The sequence below is a fragment of the Delphinapterus leucas genome, chromosome 19 (genome assembly GCF_059928025.1).
Source record: "Delphinapterus leucas isolate spDelLeu-1000000601 "Yukka" chromosome 19, BTC_Dleu_Yukka2, whole genome shotgun sequence".
NCBI classification, from domain to species: Eukaryota; Metazoa; Chordata; class Mammalia; order Artiodactyla; family Monodontidae; genus Delphinapterus; species Delphinapterus leucas.
In genome coordinates, this window is record NC_143147.1 from 45504910 (window position 1) to 45521191 (window position 16282).

General features: G+C 38.9%; 1 protein-coding gene across 15 annotated transcripts in view; it reads left to right on the top strand.

Moving 5' to 3' along the window:
* The window catches only part of SPAG9 (sperm associated antigen 9), a 149097-nt gene that overhangs the window by 63305 nt on the left and 69510 nt on the right, over positions 1 to 16282 (top strand). For 14 of the 15 annotated variants that reach the window (XM_089901077.1, XM_089901080.1, XM_089901082.1 and 11 more), the window contains one exon: positions 12107 to 12177. The exons of the other annotated variant lie outside the window; for it this stretch is intronic. In XM_089901077.1, coding sequence (XP_089757203.1) covers positions 12107 to 12177 — 71 coding nt within the window. The remainder of the gene's footprint in view (positions 1 to 12106; positions 12178 to 16282) is intronic. 15 annotated transcript variants of the gene reach the window in all.

The following is a 16282-nucleotide window of genomic DNA, read 5'->3' on the forward strand; positions in this document are numbered from 1 at the left end:
TTCCTGGACCGGGGCACAAACCTGTGTCCCCTGCATTGGCAGGCGGACTCTCAACCACTGCGCCACCAGGGAAGCCCATGTATGATCCTTTTAATGTGCTGTTGGATTCTGTTTACTAGTATTTTGTTGAGGATTTTTGCATCTATGTTCATCAGTGATATTGGCCTGTAGTTTTCTTTCTTTGTGACATCTTTGTCTGGTTTTGGTATCAGGGTGATGGTGGACTCGTAGAATGAGTTTGGGAGTGTTCTTCCCTCTGCTATAGTTTGGAAGAGTTTGAGAAGGATAGGTGTTAGCTCTTCTCTAAATGTTTTATAGAATTCACCTGTGAAGCCATCTGGTCCTGGGCTTTTGTTTGTTGGAAGATTTTTAATCACAGTTTCAATTTCAATGCTTGTGATCAGTCTGTTTGTATTTTCTGTTTCTTCCTGGTTCAGTCTCAGAAGGTTGTGCTTTTCTAAGAATCTGTCCGTTTCTTCCAGGTGTCCATTTTATTGGCATAGAGTTGCTTGCAGTAATCTCTCACGATCCTTTGTATTTCTGCAGTGTCAGTTGTTACTTTCTTTTTTCATTTCTAATTCTCTTGATTTGAGTCTTCCTTTATTTCTTGATGAGTCTGCCTAATGGTTTATCAATTTTATTTATCTTCTCAAAGAATCAGCTTTTAGTTTTATTGATCTTTGCTATCGTTTCCTTCATTTCTTTTTCATTTATTTCTGATCTGATCTTTATGATTTCTTTCCTTTTCTGACTTTGGGGTTTTTTTGTTTTTCTTTCTCTAATTGCTTTAGGTGTAAGGTTAGGTTGTTTATTTGAGATTTTTCTTGTTTCTTGAGGTAGGATTGTATTGCTATAAACTTCCTTCTTAGAACTGCTTTTGCTGCATCCCATAGGTTTTGGGTCGTCGTGTTTTCACTGTCATTTGTTTCTAGGTATTTTTTGATTTCCTCTTTGATTTCTTCAGTGATCTCTTGGTTATTTAGTAGTGTATTGTTTTGCCTCTATGTGTTTTTTTTTTTTTTGCAGTATGCGGGCCTCTCACTGTTGTGGCCTCTCCTGCTGCAGAGCACAGGCTCCAGACACGCAGGCTCAGCGGCCATGGCCCACGGGCCCAGTCACTCCGTGGCACGTGGGATCCTCCCGGACTGGGGCACGAACCCGTATCCCCCACATTGGCAGGCGGACCCCCCAACCACTGTGCCACCAGGGAAGCCCCTTTGTGTTTGTATTTTTTACAGATTTTATTTTTTTTCTGTAATTGATAACTAGTTTCATAGTGTTGTGGTTGGAAAAGATACTTGATACGATTTCAGTTTTCTCAAATTTACCAAGGCTTGATTTGTGACCCAAGATATGATCTATCCTGGATTATGTTCCATGAGCACTTGAGAAGAAAGTGTATTCTGTTGTTTTTGAATGGAATGTCTTATAAATATCAATTAAGTCCATCTTGTTTAATGTATCATTTAAAGCTTGTGCTTCCTTATTGATTTTCATTTTGGATGATCTGTCCATTGGTGAAAGTGGGGTGTTAAAGTCTCCTACTATGATTGTGTTACTGTCGATTTCCCCTTTTATGGCTGTTAGCATTTGCCTTATGTATTGAGGTGCTCCTATGTAGGGTGCATAAATATTTACAATTGTTATATCTTCTTCTTGGATTGATCCCTTGATCATTATGTAGTGTCGTCTTTGTCTCTTGTAATAGTCTTTATTTTAAAGTCTATTTTGTCTGATATGAGAATTGCTACTCCAGCTTTCTTTTGGTTTCCATTTGCATGGAATATCTTTTTCCATCCCTTCACTTTCAGTCTGTATGTGTCCCTAGGTCTGAAGTGGGTCTCTTGTAGACAGCATATATACGGGTCTTGTTTTTGTATCCACTCAGCCAGTCTATGTATTTTGGTTGGAGCATTTAATCCATTTACATTTAAGGTAGTTATCTGTATGTATGTTCGTTTTACCATTTTCTTAATTGTTTTGGGTTTGTTAATGTAGGTCTTTTCCTTCTCTTCTCTTTCCTGCCTAGAGAAGTTTCTTTAGCATTTGGTGTAAAGCTGGTTTGGTGGTGCTGAATTGTGTTAACTTTTGCTTGTCTGTAAAGGTTTTAATTTCTCCGTCGAATCTGAATGAGATCCTTGCTGGGTAGAGTAATCTTGGTTGTCAGTTTTTCCCTTTCTTCACTTCAAATATGTGCTGCCTCTCCCTTCTGGCTTGCAGAGTTTCTGTTGAAAGATCAGCTGTTAACCTTATGGGGATTCCCTTGTATGTTATTTGTTGCTTTTCCCATGCTGCTTTTAATATTTTTTCTTTGTATTTAATTTTTGATAGTTTGATTAATATGTGTCTTAGTGTGTTTCTCCTTGGATTTATCCTGTATGGGACCCTGTGTGCTTTCTGAAGTTGATTCACTATTTCCTTTCCCATGTTAGGGAAGTTTTCAACTATAATCTCTTCAAATATTTTCTCAGTCCCTTTTTTCTTTCTCTTCTTCTTCTGGGACCCCTATAATTTGAGTGTTGGTGCATTTAATGTTGTCCCAGAGGTCTCTGAGACTGTCCTCTATTCTTTTCCTTCTTTTTTCTTTATTCTGCTCTGTGGTAGTTATTTCCACTATTTTATCTTACAGGTCACTTATCTATTCTTCTGCCTCAGTTATTCTGCTATTGATTCCTTCTAGAGAATTTTTAATTTCATTTATTGTGTTGTTCATCATTGTTTGTTTGCTCTTTAGTTCTTCTAGGTCCTTGTTAAACTTTTCTTGTATTTTCTCCATTCTGTTTCCAAGATTTTGGATCATCTTTACTATCATTACTCTGAATTCTTTTTCAGGCAGACTGCCTATTTCCTCTTCATTTGTTTGGTCTGGTGGGGTTTTTTTACCTTGATGCTTCATCTGCTGTGTATTTCTCTGTCTTCCCATATTTTGCTTAACTTACTTTGTTTGGGGTCTCATTTTTGCAGGCTGCAGGTTCGTAGTTCCCATTGCTTTCTTTGGTGTCTGCCCCCAGTGCGAAAGGTTGGTTCAGTGGGTTGTGTAGGCTTTCTGGTTGAGGGTACTGGTTCCTGTTTTCTGCTGGATGAGGCTGGAACTTGTCTTTCTGGTGGGCAGGACCGTGTCCAGTGGTGTGTTTTGGGGTGTCTGTGAACTTATTATGATTTTAGGCAGCCTCTCTGCTAATGGGTGGTGTTGCGTTCCTGTCTTGCTAGTTGTTTGGCATAGGGTGTCCAGCACTGTACCTTGCTGGTTGTTGAGTGGAGGTTGGTCTTAACGTCGAGATGGAGATCTGTGGGAGAGCTTTCGCCATTTGATATTACGTGGAGCTGGGAGGTCTCTGGTGGACCAATGTCCTGATCTCGGCTCTCCCACCTCAGAGGCACAGGCCTGACACCCTGCCGGAGCACCAAGACCCTGTCAGTCACATGGCTCAGAAGAAGAGGGATAAAAAAAGAAAGAAAAAACTTAAATGGAATAAAATAAAACATAATTCTTAGAAGTAAAAAATATTAAAAAGTAAGAAAAGAAAAATCAAACAAACAAAACGGACAGACAGAACCCTAGGACAAATGGTAAAAGCAAAGCTATACAGACAAAATCACACAAAGAAGCATACACATACACACAAAAAGAGAAAAAGTTAAGAAAGAATATATATATCCTTGCTCCCAAAGTCCACCGCCTCAATGTTGGGTTGATTCGTTGTCTTTTCAGGTATTCCACAGATGCAGGTACATCAAGTTGATTGTGGAGATTTAATCCGCTGCTCCTGAGGCTTTTGGGAGAAATTTCCGTTTCTCTTACTTGTTCTCACAGCTCCCGGGGCTCAGCTTTGGATTTGGCCCCGCCTCTGTGTGTAGGTCGCCGGAGGGCATCTGTTCCCGCCCAGACAGGACGGGGTTAAAGGAGCCGCTGATTAGGGGGCTCTGGCTCACTCAGGCTGTGGGGAGGGACACGTATGGAATGCGGGGCGAGCCTGTGGCGGCAGAGGACGGCATGACGTTGCACCAGCCTGAGGCACGGTGTGTGTTCTCCTGGGGAAGTTGTCTGTGGATCATGGGACCCTGGCCTGGCGGACTACACAGGCTTCCAGGAGGGGCGGTGTGGATAGTGACCTGTGCTTATACACAGGCTTCTTGGTGGCTGCAGCAGCAGCCTTAGCATTTCATGCCCATCTCTGGTGTCTGAGCTCGTAGCCGCGTCTTGCGCCCATCTCTGGAGCTTGTTTAGGTGGTGCTCTGAATCCCCTCTCCTCACGCACCCCAAACAGTGGTCTCTTGCTTCTTAGGCAGTTCCAGACTTTTTCCCGGACTCCCTCCCTGCTAGCTGTGGCGCACTAGCCCCTTTCAGGCTGTGTTCACGTAGCCAACCGCAGTCCTCTCCCTGGGATCTGACCTCCGAAGCCGGAGCCTCAGCTCCCAGCCCCCAGCCGCCCTGGCGAGTGAGCAAACAAGCCTCTGAGGCTAGTGAATGCTGGTCAGCTCTGATCCCTTTTGCAGGAATCTCTCCGCTTTGCCCTCTGCACCCCTTTTGCTGCGCTCCCCTCTGTGGTTCCAAAGGTTCCCCCCGCCCACCCCCATCTCTGCCAATGAAGTGGCTTCCTAGTGTGTGGAAACTTTTCCTCCTTCACAGTTCCTTCCCAGAGGTGCAGGTCTCGTCCCATCTCTTTTGTCTCTGTTTTTCCTTTTTTCTTTTGCCCTACCCAGGTACGTGGGGATGTCTGAGGTGTTCTGCCAGCATTCAGTAGGTGTTCTGTAGGAGTTGTTCCACATGTAGATGTATTTGTGGGGAGGAAGGTGATCTCCACGTCTTACTCCTCCGCCATCTTGAAGGTCCCTATTTCCACTCTAATCTTTATTATTTCCTTCTTTCTCTAAACATTGGTTTTTGTTTTTCTTTTTCCAGTTCCTTTAGGTGTAAGATTATATTGTTTATTTGAGATTTTTCTTGTTTCTTGAATTTCCCTCTTAGAACTATTTTTGCTGTCTCCCATAGATTTTGGAATGTTATGTTTCCATTTTCAGGTCTTGGAATATTATGTTTCCATTTTCATTACTTCCTCTTTGATTTCTTCATTGACCCATTGGTTGCTTAGTAGCATTTGTTTAGCTTCCACATGTTTGTATTTTTTGTGGTTTTCTTCTTGTAGTTGATTTCAAGTCTCATAGCACTGTGGTTGAAAAAGCGGCTTGATACGACTTCAGTGTTTTTAAGTTTACTGAGACTTGTTTTGTGGCATAGCACGTGATCTATCCTGGAGAATGTTTCATGTGCAGTTGAAGAGAGTGCACAGTTTCTGCAGCTTCTGGATGCAACGTTCTTAAAAACAGTTACAGGTGAGAGAAAATCAGAATACAACAGCGATGCATCAGACTAATAGGCTGATGTAAAGTACAGTGTTGTCAGTTCTACTTTTAGCCTGGATCTTTTGCTGCCTTAAAAGATAAGATTAGTTGTGTTGAATACTGTAATAGGTAACATGTAGTCTTACAGAAAGCTGAGAGAGAGCTTGATTTAAGTGTACTTGTGATTTATTTTGTATTAAGAACAGTGAAAATATGGAAATCATCTGTCAGCGTAGAAGTTTGTAATATGCAGCAGTACTAACTGAAAATATTTGTAGATTAAGAAAATTAACTTCAGTGCTTAGATGAGATGATGAGCATTTCAGGCTTTTAGTTTTAAGATTGTAGCACTTATGAAAATAACAGGAATAAACTGTGGTGCATCCATACAGTGGAATATTTTTCAGTGCTAAAAAGCAGTGATGTATCAAGCCATGAAAACACATGGAAGAACCTCAAAAAGGTATGACAGAGTAAAAGAAGCCAATCTGAAAAAGGCAAAACTATAGAGACAGTAAAAAGATAAGTGTTACCATGGTTAAAATGGACAGTGGGCGGGAGGGAGGGAGGGAGGGAGGGATGAATATGTGGCAAACAGAGGATTTTTAAGGCAATGAAACTATTCTGTATGAAACTGTAATGGTGGATACATGTCATTATGTATGTGTCCAAATCTGTAGAATATTCAACACAAAGAGTTAATCCTGATGTAAACTTTAGTGTTTGGGTGATTATGATGTGTCAGTGTAGGTTTACTGACTGTAATATATGTACCACACTGGTGTGGAATGTAGATAGTGGGGGAAGATATGGGTGTGTGGCGGCAGGGGTGTATGGAAACTGTACTTTCATTTTTTCTGTGAACCATAAACTGCTCTAAAAAATAAAATCTATTGAAAAAAATAACAGTCAGGGGCAAGTCACATGTAACCATATGTGGTTTGCATGTGTTAAATGCCCTTTCTTGTATGATACAGGCTTGCTAAGAAATAATACAGATATAGATGATTTATATGAGATTAGTAAATATAATGTGAAATGGTTGATTAGAGAATGAGTTAATAGTTTATCAAGTTTATTTTTGAGGTGAAAGTAAGACTATGATGCCAAATGGAAATAAGTAGAACGTTAAGTCTAATGGGTTAAAAAGCTGTGAATGGAGGATAAAGGAATTATCGATAGAAATAATACAAAATGCTTAAGGGGACAGAGTGATTAATAGAAATTTAAGAAATTTTTGTAGATTTCTACAAAAATTTATTAGTTTTGTAGCCAGTTTGAACAATAATCATGTTCATTTAGGTAAATGGTAGATTTCCGGCAATTAGTGGTATTTTGGGGCTTTATGTCTTTCCCGCATTCTTACGATTAAGTAGTACATTACAACAAAGCCACACAAACCAACGTCGGTTAGCAAGCTGCCATAAAGTCAGTCAGGACCTGTTTCTCTGAGCTACAAGCTCAGCTGTCTGTCCCAAGTCAATTGATAAACTGTGTATAAAAGCTTCTCTCAAAGGTTAACTTAATGGTATTTATCAATAGTTCTTGTAGGGCTGCCATAACAAAATACCACAGACTGGGTGGCTTAAATTACAGAAATTAATTTTCTCACAGTTCTAAAGGCTGGAAAGTGCTGGCAGGTTTGGTTTCTTCTGAGACCACTCTCCCTGGCTTGCAGATGGCCGCCTTCTCTCTGTGTTCTCACAGGACCTTTTCTCTGTGCGTGTGTGGGGAGAAAGAGCTCTGTTATCATTTCCTTTTCTTAAAAAAAGATACCAGTTCTATTGAGTTAGGACCCTATCTTTATGATCTCATTTAACCTTAATTACCTTTTTATTTTATTTTTATTTATTTATTTTTTTTGGCTGTGCTGCGCAGCTTGCGGAATCTTAGTTCCCCGACCAGGAATTGCACCCAGGCTTCAGCAGTGAGCAAGTCCTAACCCTGGACCACCAGGGAATTCCCCTTAATTACCTCTTGAAAGCCCTGTTTACAAACATAGTTACATTGGCTAGGGGTTCAACATATGAATTTGGGTCGGAGACAATTCAGTCTGTAACAGTTGGGTGGGGAGACAAGAATTCTCCATGGGAACAAAAGTGGTGTGGCTTGACACATCTGATCCTGAAGGGTCTTGTAGGCTAGAGTAAGGACTCCCTCCCTCACTCCTTCCTTTCTTTCTTTCTGTCACGGGAAGCTGTTGAACGGTTTTGAGCAGTCAGTCACTATCTGACCGCAGCCAGGTTACCATTTAAACACAGGGGAGCAGAGACTAGAGCAGAAACACTAGTCAGGAGATAATTGTAATAATCCAGGCAAGAGATGATGTCTTATATCAAGGTGGGAGTGATAGAAGTGGTGAAAAGTTGTCAGAGGGCTTCCCTGGTGGCACAGTGGTTGAGAGTCCGCCTGCCGATGCAGGGGACACGGGTTTGTGACCCGGTCTGGGAAGATCCCACATGCTGCGCAGCGGCTGGGCCTGTGAACCATGGCCGCTGAGCCTGCGCGTCCGGAGCCTGTGCTCCGCAACGGGAGAGGCCACAACAGTGAGAGGCCTGCGTACCGCAAAAAAAAAAAAAAAAGTTGTCAGATTCTAGATTTATTTTGAAGGTAAACTGGACAGGATTTGCTGATGGATTGCAGTGTGGGAAAAGAGAAGAGCGAAAGGATAGTTGCAAGATTTTTGCCTGAGTAAGAAGATTATGGGAAAGAGCAGGTTTGGGAGAGAAAATCAGTTCGTTTTGACTTTGTAGACATCTTAGTGACATCATACTGTGCATTGTTTTATATTTTTACATTTCAGATATAGCAGTAACATTCAACATCCTTCCATTAAGTTCTAGGCACCATCCCATGTCAGCATTTATGATAATACTGCATTCATTTTATTTTTTTAACTTTTTTATTTTATTTTATTTTTTTGTGTGTGGTACACAGGCCTCTCACTGTTGTGGCCTCTCCCTTTGCGGAGCACAGGCTCCGGACTCGCAGGCTCAGCGGCCATGGCTCACGGGCCCAGCCGCTCCGCAGCATGTGGGACCTTCCCGGACTGGGGCACGAACCCATGTCCCCTGCATCGGCAGGCGGACTCTCGACCACTGCGCCACCAGGGAAGCCCAATACTGCATTCATTTTAACGGTACCTTTAATTGTTGTATTTGAAAGACACAGGTGTGTGAGGTCCTGTTCTAGGCCCTTTTCAAATGAATAGTAACAATGGATCAAAGGATATACACATTGCTTATTTTAATACATATCACCAATGTGACCTTCAAAAGAGTAATTCCAATTTATCCTCCAATGATGGCAATCATTTTTTCTTTCTTTCTTTCTTTCTTTTTTAAATTATTATTTTTTTGGCTGCATTGGGTCTTTGTTGCTGCACGTGGGCTTTCTCTAGTTGCAGCGAGTGGGAGCTACTCTTTGTTGCGGTGCACAGGCTTCTCGTTGCGGTAGCTTCTCTTGTGGAGCACGGGCTTCAGTAGTTGTAGCACACGGGCTTAGCAGTTGTGGCTCGCGGGCTGTAGAGTGCAGGCTCAGTAGTTGTGGCACACGGGCTTAGTCGCTCCGTGACATGTGGGATCTTCCCGGACCAGGGCTTGAACCAGTGTCCCCTGCATTGGCAGGCGGATTCTTAACCACTGCGCCACCAGGGAAGCCCTATTCGTTTTATAATTCTCCAATCTGGTAACATTTTTTCCTCATCTCCCTGTACATTTTAATGATGAATCAATACAGCTTATTTGTTATGGTTCTGAATAGTCTGTTTTAAATCCTGTGCTATATGTTGAATTTATAGGAGTTCTCGGAGAACATAAAGAATGATGAGTATTCAAGCCAAGGAAAGTGCTTGTGTGAATGGGTACACATTATGTTTGGACTGGGGTGGGGTTGGGCTGTATACACAGTAAATTCATCAGGTCATAACTCCTCCCCAAAGGTAACCACTATCCTGACTTCTAACACATTAGATTAGTTTTAGATTAGTTATGTATGTATATGAACTTTGTATTCTTTTGCTTCTGCTGCTTTTCCTCAATATCCTGTTTGTGAGATTTGTCCATGATGTTGTGTACAGCAATAATTTCCTCATTCTCATTATTATATAGTATTCCAGTGCATGAATATTTATCCATTTTGCTGTTGGTGGATATTTGGGTTGATTCCAGGTTGGGGCACAAATAGTGCTGCTTTGAGTATTGTCTTAAATGCCTTTTGGTGGACACGTAGACATATTTCATAGTAATGAACTTGTTTTGTCATAGGGTTGGCAAATATTAACTTTATTAAATCTTGCCAGTTTTCAAATTGGGTGTACCAATTTATACTCCCACCAGCAGTGTATAAAAGTTCCTTACCAGAACTTGTTCCTTACCAACACTGTTTTTCATTTTAGCTATTCTGACAGGTATGTAGTAGTGTTGCATTTTGTTTTTTTACTTTTTTGTTTGTTTGTTTGTTTGTTTTTTTGCCACGCCACCTGGCTTATGGGATCTTAGTTCCCCGACCAGGGATCAAACCCGGGCCCTCGGCAGTGAGAGCACAGAGCTCTAACCATTAGACCACCTGGGAATTCCCACATTTGGGCTTTAATATGCATTTCATCATGATTAATAAAGTTGGGTACATATTTTACTTGGCAGTTTGATACCTTTGAGTTTTGTAGTATCTGTGATTAGGTTCTTTCCAGACAGAGGGCTTTTTATTTCAAGTAATAAAGGAGTACTCTCTATACTTTTTTTCCCCAAAGTGAAATTTTAAAGTTGACTCCAATATATAAAACAAATTAAAAGAGTATCTCTTGAGAGGCAGAATACCATGGTACTTAAAAGCTGATTCTGGATCTAGTCTCTTCCATTAGGAATTGTAGTTTTGCCATTTACTAGCTTTGTGAATTTGGGCAAGATACTTAACCCCTATTTACTTCAGTTTCGTTATCTCTAAAATGAAATGTATTAAACTTTCATCATAAGGTTAATGTCAGGCTCAAGTTAGTTAATATAAAGTACGTAGGACAGTGCATGTTACATAACAAGTACTATATAATGTTAGCTGTTAATAGTAGTGGTAGTGATGGTGATATAAATTTATCTTATGAATTTATACCAAGTTAGTTGACAAGAGTAATGGGGCTCTACTGTTGAGCACAAATTTGAAATTGAGGGTTATGGATGATAGTTGGAATTTTATTTTAGTCTCAGCCTCTAATTTTTTGTTTTGGTTGCACAATACCAGGAAAATTTTGATTCACACAGATGAGCAATTAAAGATACTTATGGTTCACTCAGTAGCTTTAGGATTATGCTTTTAGATTAATTTAATTGGTAAGTTGCTTGGATTTCCTGTTTTTAAATAAAAATCACAGAAGCTGCACTAAAATTTATTATGGTTTCAGTATCTGTTGTGTTATCACAAGACAGCTGCCTTATAGGTTTGCTTTTTATTGCTTTCAGCCACAAGATAAGATGAGCAGCCCATGTCCTCAAGCCTTGCCTGGCACGATAAAGTGTGACTCTATGGATACTGTAGTGTGTTTACTCACTGTTGCAAATTTAATGAGCCAACACATAGGCTTGATTAGAAACAAATCAAAAGTCAAAGCTACAGGTTTCCTAATTAATGGTATATTTTCAATATATTCAAACAAAGCTACACAAACCAAAAATGAGTTTACCAGGCAGCACAAGTTATGTGATATATGGTGTCTGGTGTGTTAATATTAGGCATATGAAAACATTCATGCATGTGCTGTTATAGTTCATAAGTAGTTACTTCTACAGCCAACTGACACAGTCACTGGCTGTCACTTACAAACAGCCTTGCCTGTTTATAGCTAGCTGACCCTTATACCAAGAGATCATTTACAACTGCTCGCATGCTTTCAGACAGACTTAAATGAGTATCTTGACAAGCTCCTTTAGCACCAGCTTTACTTCTCCCCAGCAGACTGTCTCCCACTGCTCCTTAGCCAGTATGGGCTCCTCCAGGCTGGCTGGTCTCCCCTCTTCCTTGCCACCTCCACGGTTTTGTGTTCCATTCTCTGTGATAACAGTGCCTGCCTGCTCTACTGTCATCACTATCTATCTTGGGTACTGTAGTTTCTTCGTGGTCCTGCTTGGATTCCATCTTCTCTCAGAATCACTCCTCTCTGATACCATTCTTTCCTGTGAAATCCTGTTCTGACATTCTATATCTTGGGATCTTAAAACTTTTTTTTGAAGTATCAAAGTTGTGCTCCATGAGCCACGTAGTGGCTCACACAAACTCCATCAGCAGAGGGAGCTAAATAAAAGAAGATGAGTCCCTGAAATTAAGACCTGAAGTAGAGAAAGTACTTATAAATAGTGACATGTTCACATACTGCTCAGTAGTGAAAAAGAGCTGGAATAATATTAGAAATCAATGATTTGGACCCTAGTCCCAGGTTAAAACTTCTATGAGGAGATTTGTAAAGTGTTTTTCCAAGAGGTAATTCTATATCATGTTAAAAACCTACTTATATGGGGATGACCTGATAAACATATACATATTAGGAGAAGCAATCGGATGTTTAGTTTTTTAAAAAATTCTGTTTATTCCTTCTCCAAAAGTTTTATTAAGGATGATGAAACGAGGTCACTAGCTTTGTGAAGAATTTCATATGGAGCAATGAGTCCTGAAGTTATCAAGGATTATGGATAACCCATTCCAAGTTTTAAAGATAGAATTTTCAAGTAAATTTCTTATATTTTGTTTTGATTAAGTGTATGTATCTTAATTTCAGTTAGCAGACTTGAAGAAAGAGAAGCAGAACTGAAGAAGGAATATAATGCATTACATCAAAGACACACAGAGGTGGGTTTCTAGGTTGTTCTTACCATGCTAATATTGAGATACAGAAATTAACCTTAGAAATTGTGTCTTAATTTCTCTTTGAAAATCAGCTAGTATAATCCTTGGGGATTATTTTGAGAAGACTTTAAATTTCATGTAGCATGTACTTAGTTACCAAATGTTGACTTTTAATGTCTTTTATCTGGCATTAAGTTTTCATGTGGTGAATTAGTGTGCCACAGAATAATGTAATTATTAAGGCAGTTCCAATACTTGTGTCTTTGGCTGGTTAAGTAAAAACTTAATGTGTGCATAATAAAAAGTATACGTGATACTAATATGAGAGAATAGATATAATTTGTTTTGTTACCTGTTGGGAAATGATGGATTGGTAAATTGTTGGTCAGAGTCTCTACATTTATAATACAGTATAAAGGACTTATTTGCATCAAGCTCATAACAAATAGACAAATGATAATGTCTTAAAATGACTCTAAAACAGGCTTCCTGCATGAAATTTCAGTATTTTAGATGAACAACTCTAGCACATAATCTCTTCAAAGCAATTTAGAAAATGTACTTGAGGGTTTTTTAACCTTCTTTTTATGATTTTCTGTCAGCCTTTTATATGTTTCCTTTGTTTCTTTCTATCTCCTTAATGTGAAAATTGTTTCTGTGTATCATGGTCATTCTGGGGTTCACATACCTAAATAAATAGAATTTTCATAGATGCATGCACTGTTACCTGAAAAAAATAATTGCTCTCTTTCCCTTTCTAGTCCAGTCTTTCCCATGATACAGATGGTTCCAGTCTTCAGCTTCCATTTTCCTTTCACTAGTTTGGGTGATCTCTTATCCTGCCTCTGGTCGGGACCTATATTGTTGCTTTTAAGGAATGTGAAACCCCACTGCACTCAGTTTCATTTGCTTTGGAGACTAGTGTGCTTAACACTTTCTTGGGGAGGTGTTGGAATTTCTTCCTGACATGTGAGGTTTGATTATTACTGTTTTAACTTACATAACCACACACTAAGCATGAAGTGTCACAGAATTGATATTTAGTGGTGGAGGAAAAAGATTGGCCACAGAGGGCTGGAACCATAGAGCTCTTGAAAAACAGGAACAGCTTACACAGCAGCCTTTTCAGTATGTAAAAAATAACCACATTTTAATAAGACAGATACTTGGTAGATATTAAGACTGTTAAAGAACAATTGATTGTTAAAGGTCTATTGTTGGTTCTTTTCACACCATTCATTTCAGTGCCTGAACAATGCCCTGTACTGGTAGTGCTTATCAATGCTGATAATTATAAGCATGTTTGGGGGAATAGGTTTATGTGCCATAAATAGTTGATAGTGATGAATAATGAGTAGTCATTTTGTTTTTTCACTGAAGTTTTAACCTTTGTAATAGTTGAGGATTGTTAAATTGAAATATGTATAAAATATGCAGTCTAGAAAAAAAATCATTGTAAAGTGAAATTTCATATTTTCTCTCATATACGTATTTAGCAAAAGTGAAGATGTGTTCCAGCAGAAAAAGCAACCTGACATCTTAATTTCAAATGAAAAGATATAATAATTTTTCTATTTCTGATCCTTCAGAGAAGGACAGCCCAGGAAGAAGAAAAGATCTCAGGAAAATCCTAAATACCAAGGCAGAGATTTGGGTCTCTCTAGTAACCAAGGCAGATCTTACATGTAGCATTTTCATAGGGTCCCCACCCTTAGTCCTAAGCAGCTTCTATCCTCTGCCCTGATAGGCTCTCTGTATTTCGTTCTGCCTCAAGGAAGGTTTATATAACACAGATATGGCTGCTTTAAAATGTGGGTCTTTTCTGTTCTAGCCCACATTTTTCTGTGTTTATACAGCTGTACTAGAAATACAATTCAATTAGCAATTATAAATAGCTATCCAATGCTAAAGAACTAGGTGTCCTTTAAAGGTAAATTCTGAAAACCTTCAGGGAAAGGAAGTCTGAAAGATTTAACCTTAATCTTTCCACTGTTACTTCTAACCAAGGTAACCTTTGTTATAGGCTACAAAAAAGTTGTTTAAAAGCACTTTTATCAAAAGCATTGTTTGCTGCTTAAGAGAAATCTCTGGCTCTTTTTGTAATGTGAATAACTGTTCTCTAATTAACTTCAAAATTTTATACACATTACTGAATTTGCTTGAAAGAAGACATATCTTGAAGAGGGCATTGGAGGAAATATACATACTGTTATATTAATCACTAAAAACTTGAACCCCGGTCTTACATCAGGGACTGTTTAAATGCATTTTCATCTCATCCTCTGAGTAAATTCTTATAATCCACCCTCATTTTACAGATTGAAGCTTAGAAAGAGAAGATGGAGTGATTTGTCCCAAATTCCATGCTAGTATGTGACTGGATTTGAACCTGGGTCTGTCTGATTCCCTTGCCTGAATTTTCAATAATGCTTTTAGGTTATGAAACACATGGACGTTAAATGCACTAGAAAATTTTCTTTGCCTCTTTGTCTTATGCCACCTCAACCACTTTAAGAATAGTGGCTTTGTGGATATACTTATAGGATTTTGAGCTGCATATGGATGGATTCAAGGCCAACAGAATTAAAAGGATTCATGCCACTTGTCTTCAAAACCTCTATTTTTGCCTTGCTTTTCTAATAACTATTGCCTTGCATTTCAGTTTTAGCCAAAGTTGACAGTCAACCTCTGCTGTGAAGATTTCTCTAAGTGGGAGGGGAGTTGGGATGTTCTAAACAGTGTGCTTGGGACCCTTCTTCATGACTCCAGCTACTTGTTGCTGAATTGACTCCTGGATATGTGTGAATTAATGTTAATTAATTTTCCGGAGAAAATTGAGAGTTGCCATTCTGAGATAAGGAGGGATGGGGCTGGTGGACCCAATAGTAGCTTATCTAAAGCATATCCTATTTTACTCTACCTCTCTTTTCTACCTGGCAGCATTGCCCCCTACTCAGTTTTTTATTAAAAAAAAACACCAGAGCTACTCTGTGAAGCCCTGTAATTAAAACTTAAATTTTTATGTACAATTTATTATTTCTACTTTTTTGTGCATATGTAGACTATAGTGCATATTTTATTTCAGACATCAGGAAATGCTTTAGGATGTGGGGTTTTCTTGTGGGAGTGAGGAAGAAAGGACAATGAACTTATTGCCTGCCTGCAGAATTGACTGAAAGGGCAGATACACCATGAGTCCTGTAATGCTTGCCTACTCTGATGACTGAGTCAGATGGACCTGAGTTCTGGCCACAAAACCAACTAGCTGACAGTTAGAGCACAGTTAATCATTAACTAGCTGGTCAAGTTGGGCAAGTTATTTTAACCTCCTTAAACTGGAGTTTATCTAGAAAATCATATTGTTGTTGTGAGGATTAATTGAAACAATGTACATGCACTGGCTGATTTGTAGTTGGTGCTCAATGAATATTAGCTGCCATTTTGTTGTTGTTGTTCTGTCCTATTAAGTGTTAGTTTAATTGGGTTGAAACCAATTTCATTATGTAGACCATTTTGGAATGTCAGAAATAGTTACTTGGGTCAGTCATTTGAAGAAGGTTTGGAATTCAACATCTTCTAAATTAAAAAATTTTTAACGTATTCATTTAAGACAAGAATCAATCTATAGAATGCATTATTTGGGGTAGAACTGATTCTGTATCTTTGCATTTTATTTAATCTTTTTATTTGTCTATATTGAATAAATATCAATAGATTATTATAAAAGCAGTCTAGGGGAGATTTCTATTCATTTGAATGCTTAAAGAAACTTAGATTCTTCCATTTGAACGAATCAAATTCATATAATCACTCTCCATTATAAAAGAATTTGACTTAGATTTTCTAAAATCTTTTGAAAATTTAAATTGGTGTCTATTTGGCCCAACCATCACTTTGTTATACTAGTCTCATTTAAATTTTTTCCCTTAAAGTTTTCCCTGATACAAGAAGGAAACAGCTCTTTATTTCTGACTCACTGACACAAAGACGAAAACTGTATTTCTGCAAAACTGTTCTTTAAATGGTGGTAAAGAGAAAATCTTTAAATTTGAAAGTTTTAAAAATGCTTTCATATACCATATCCATGTGATTCTGTATTAATTTTTCC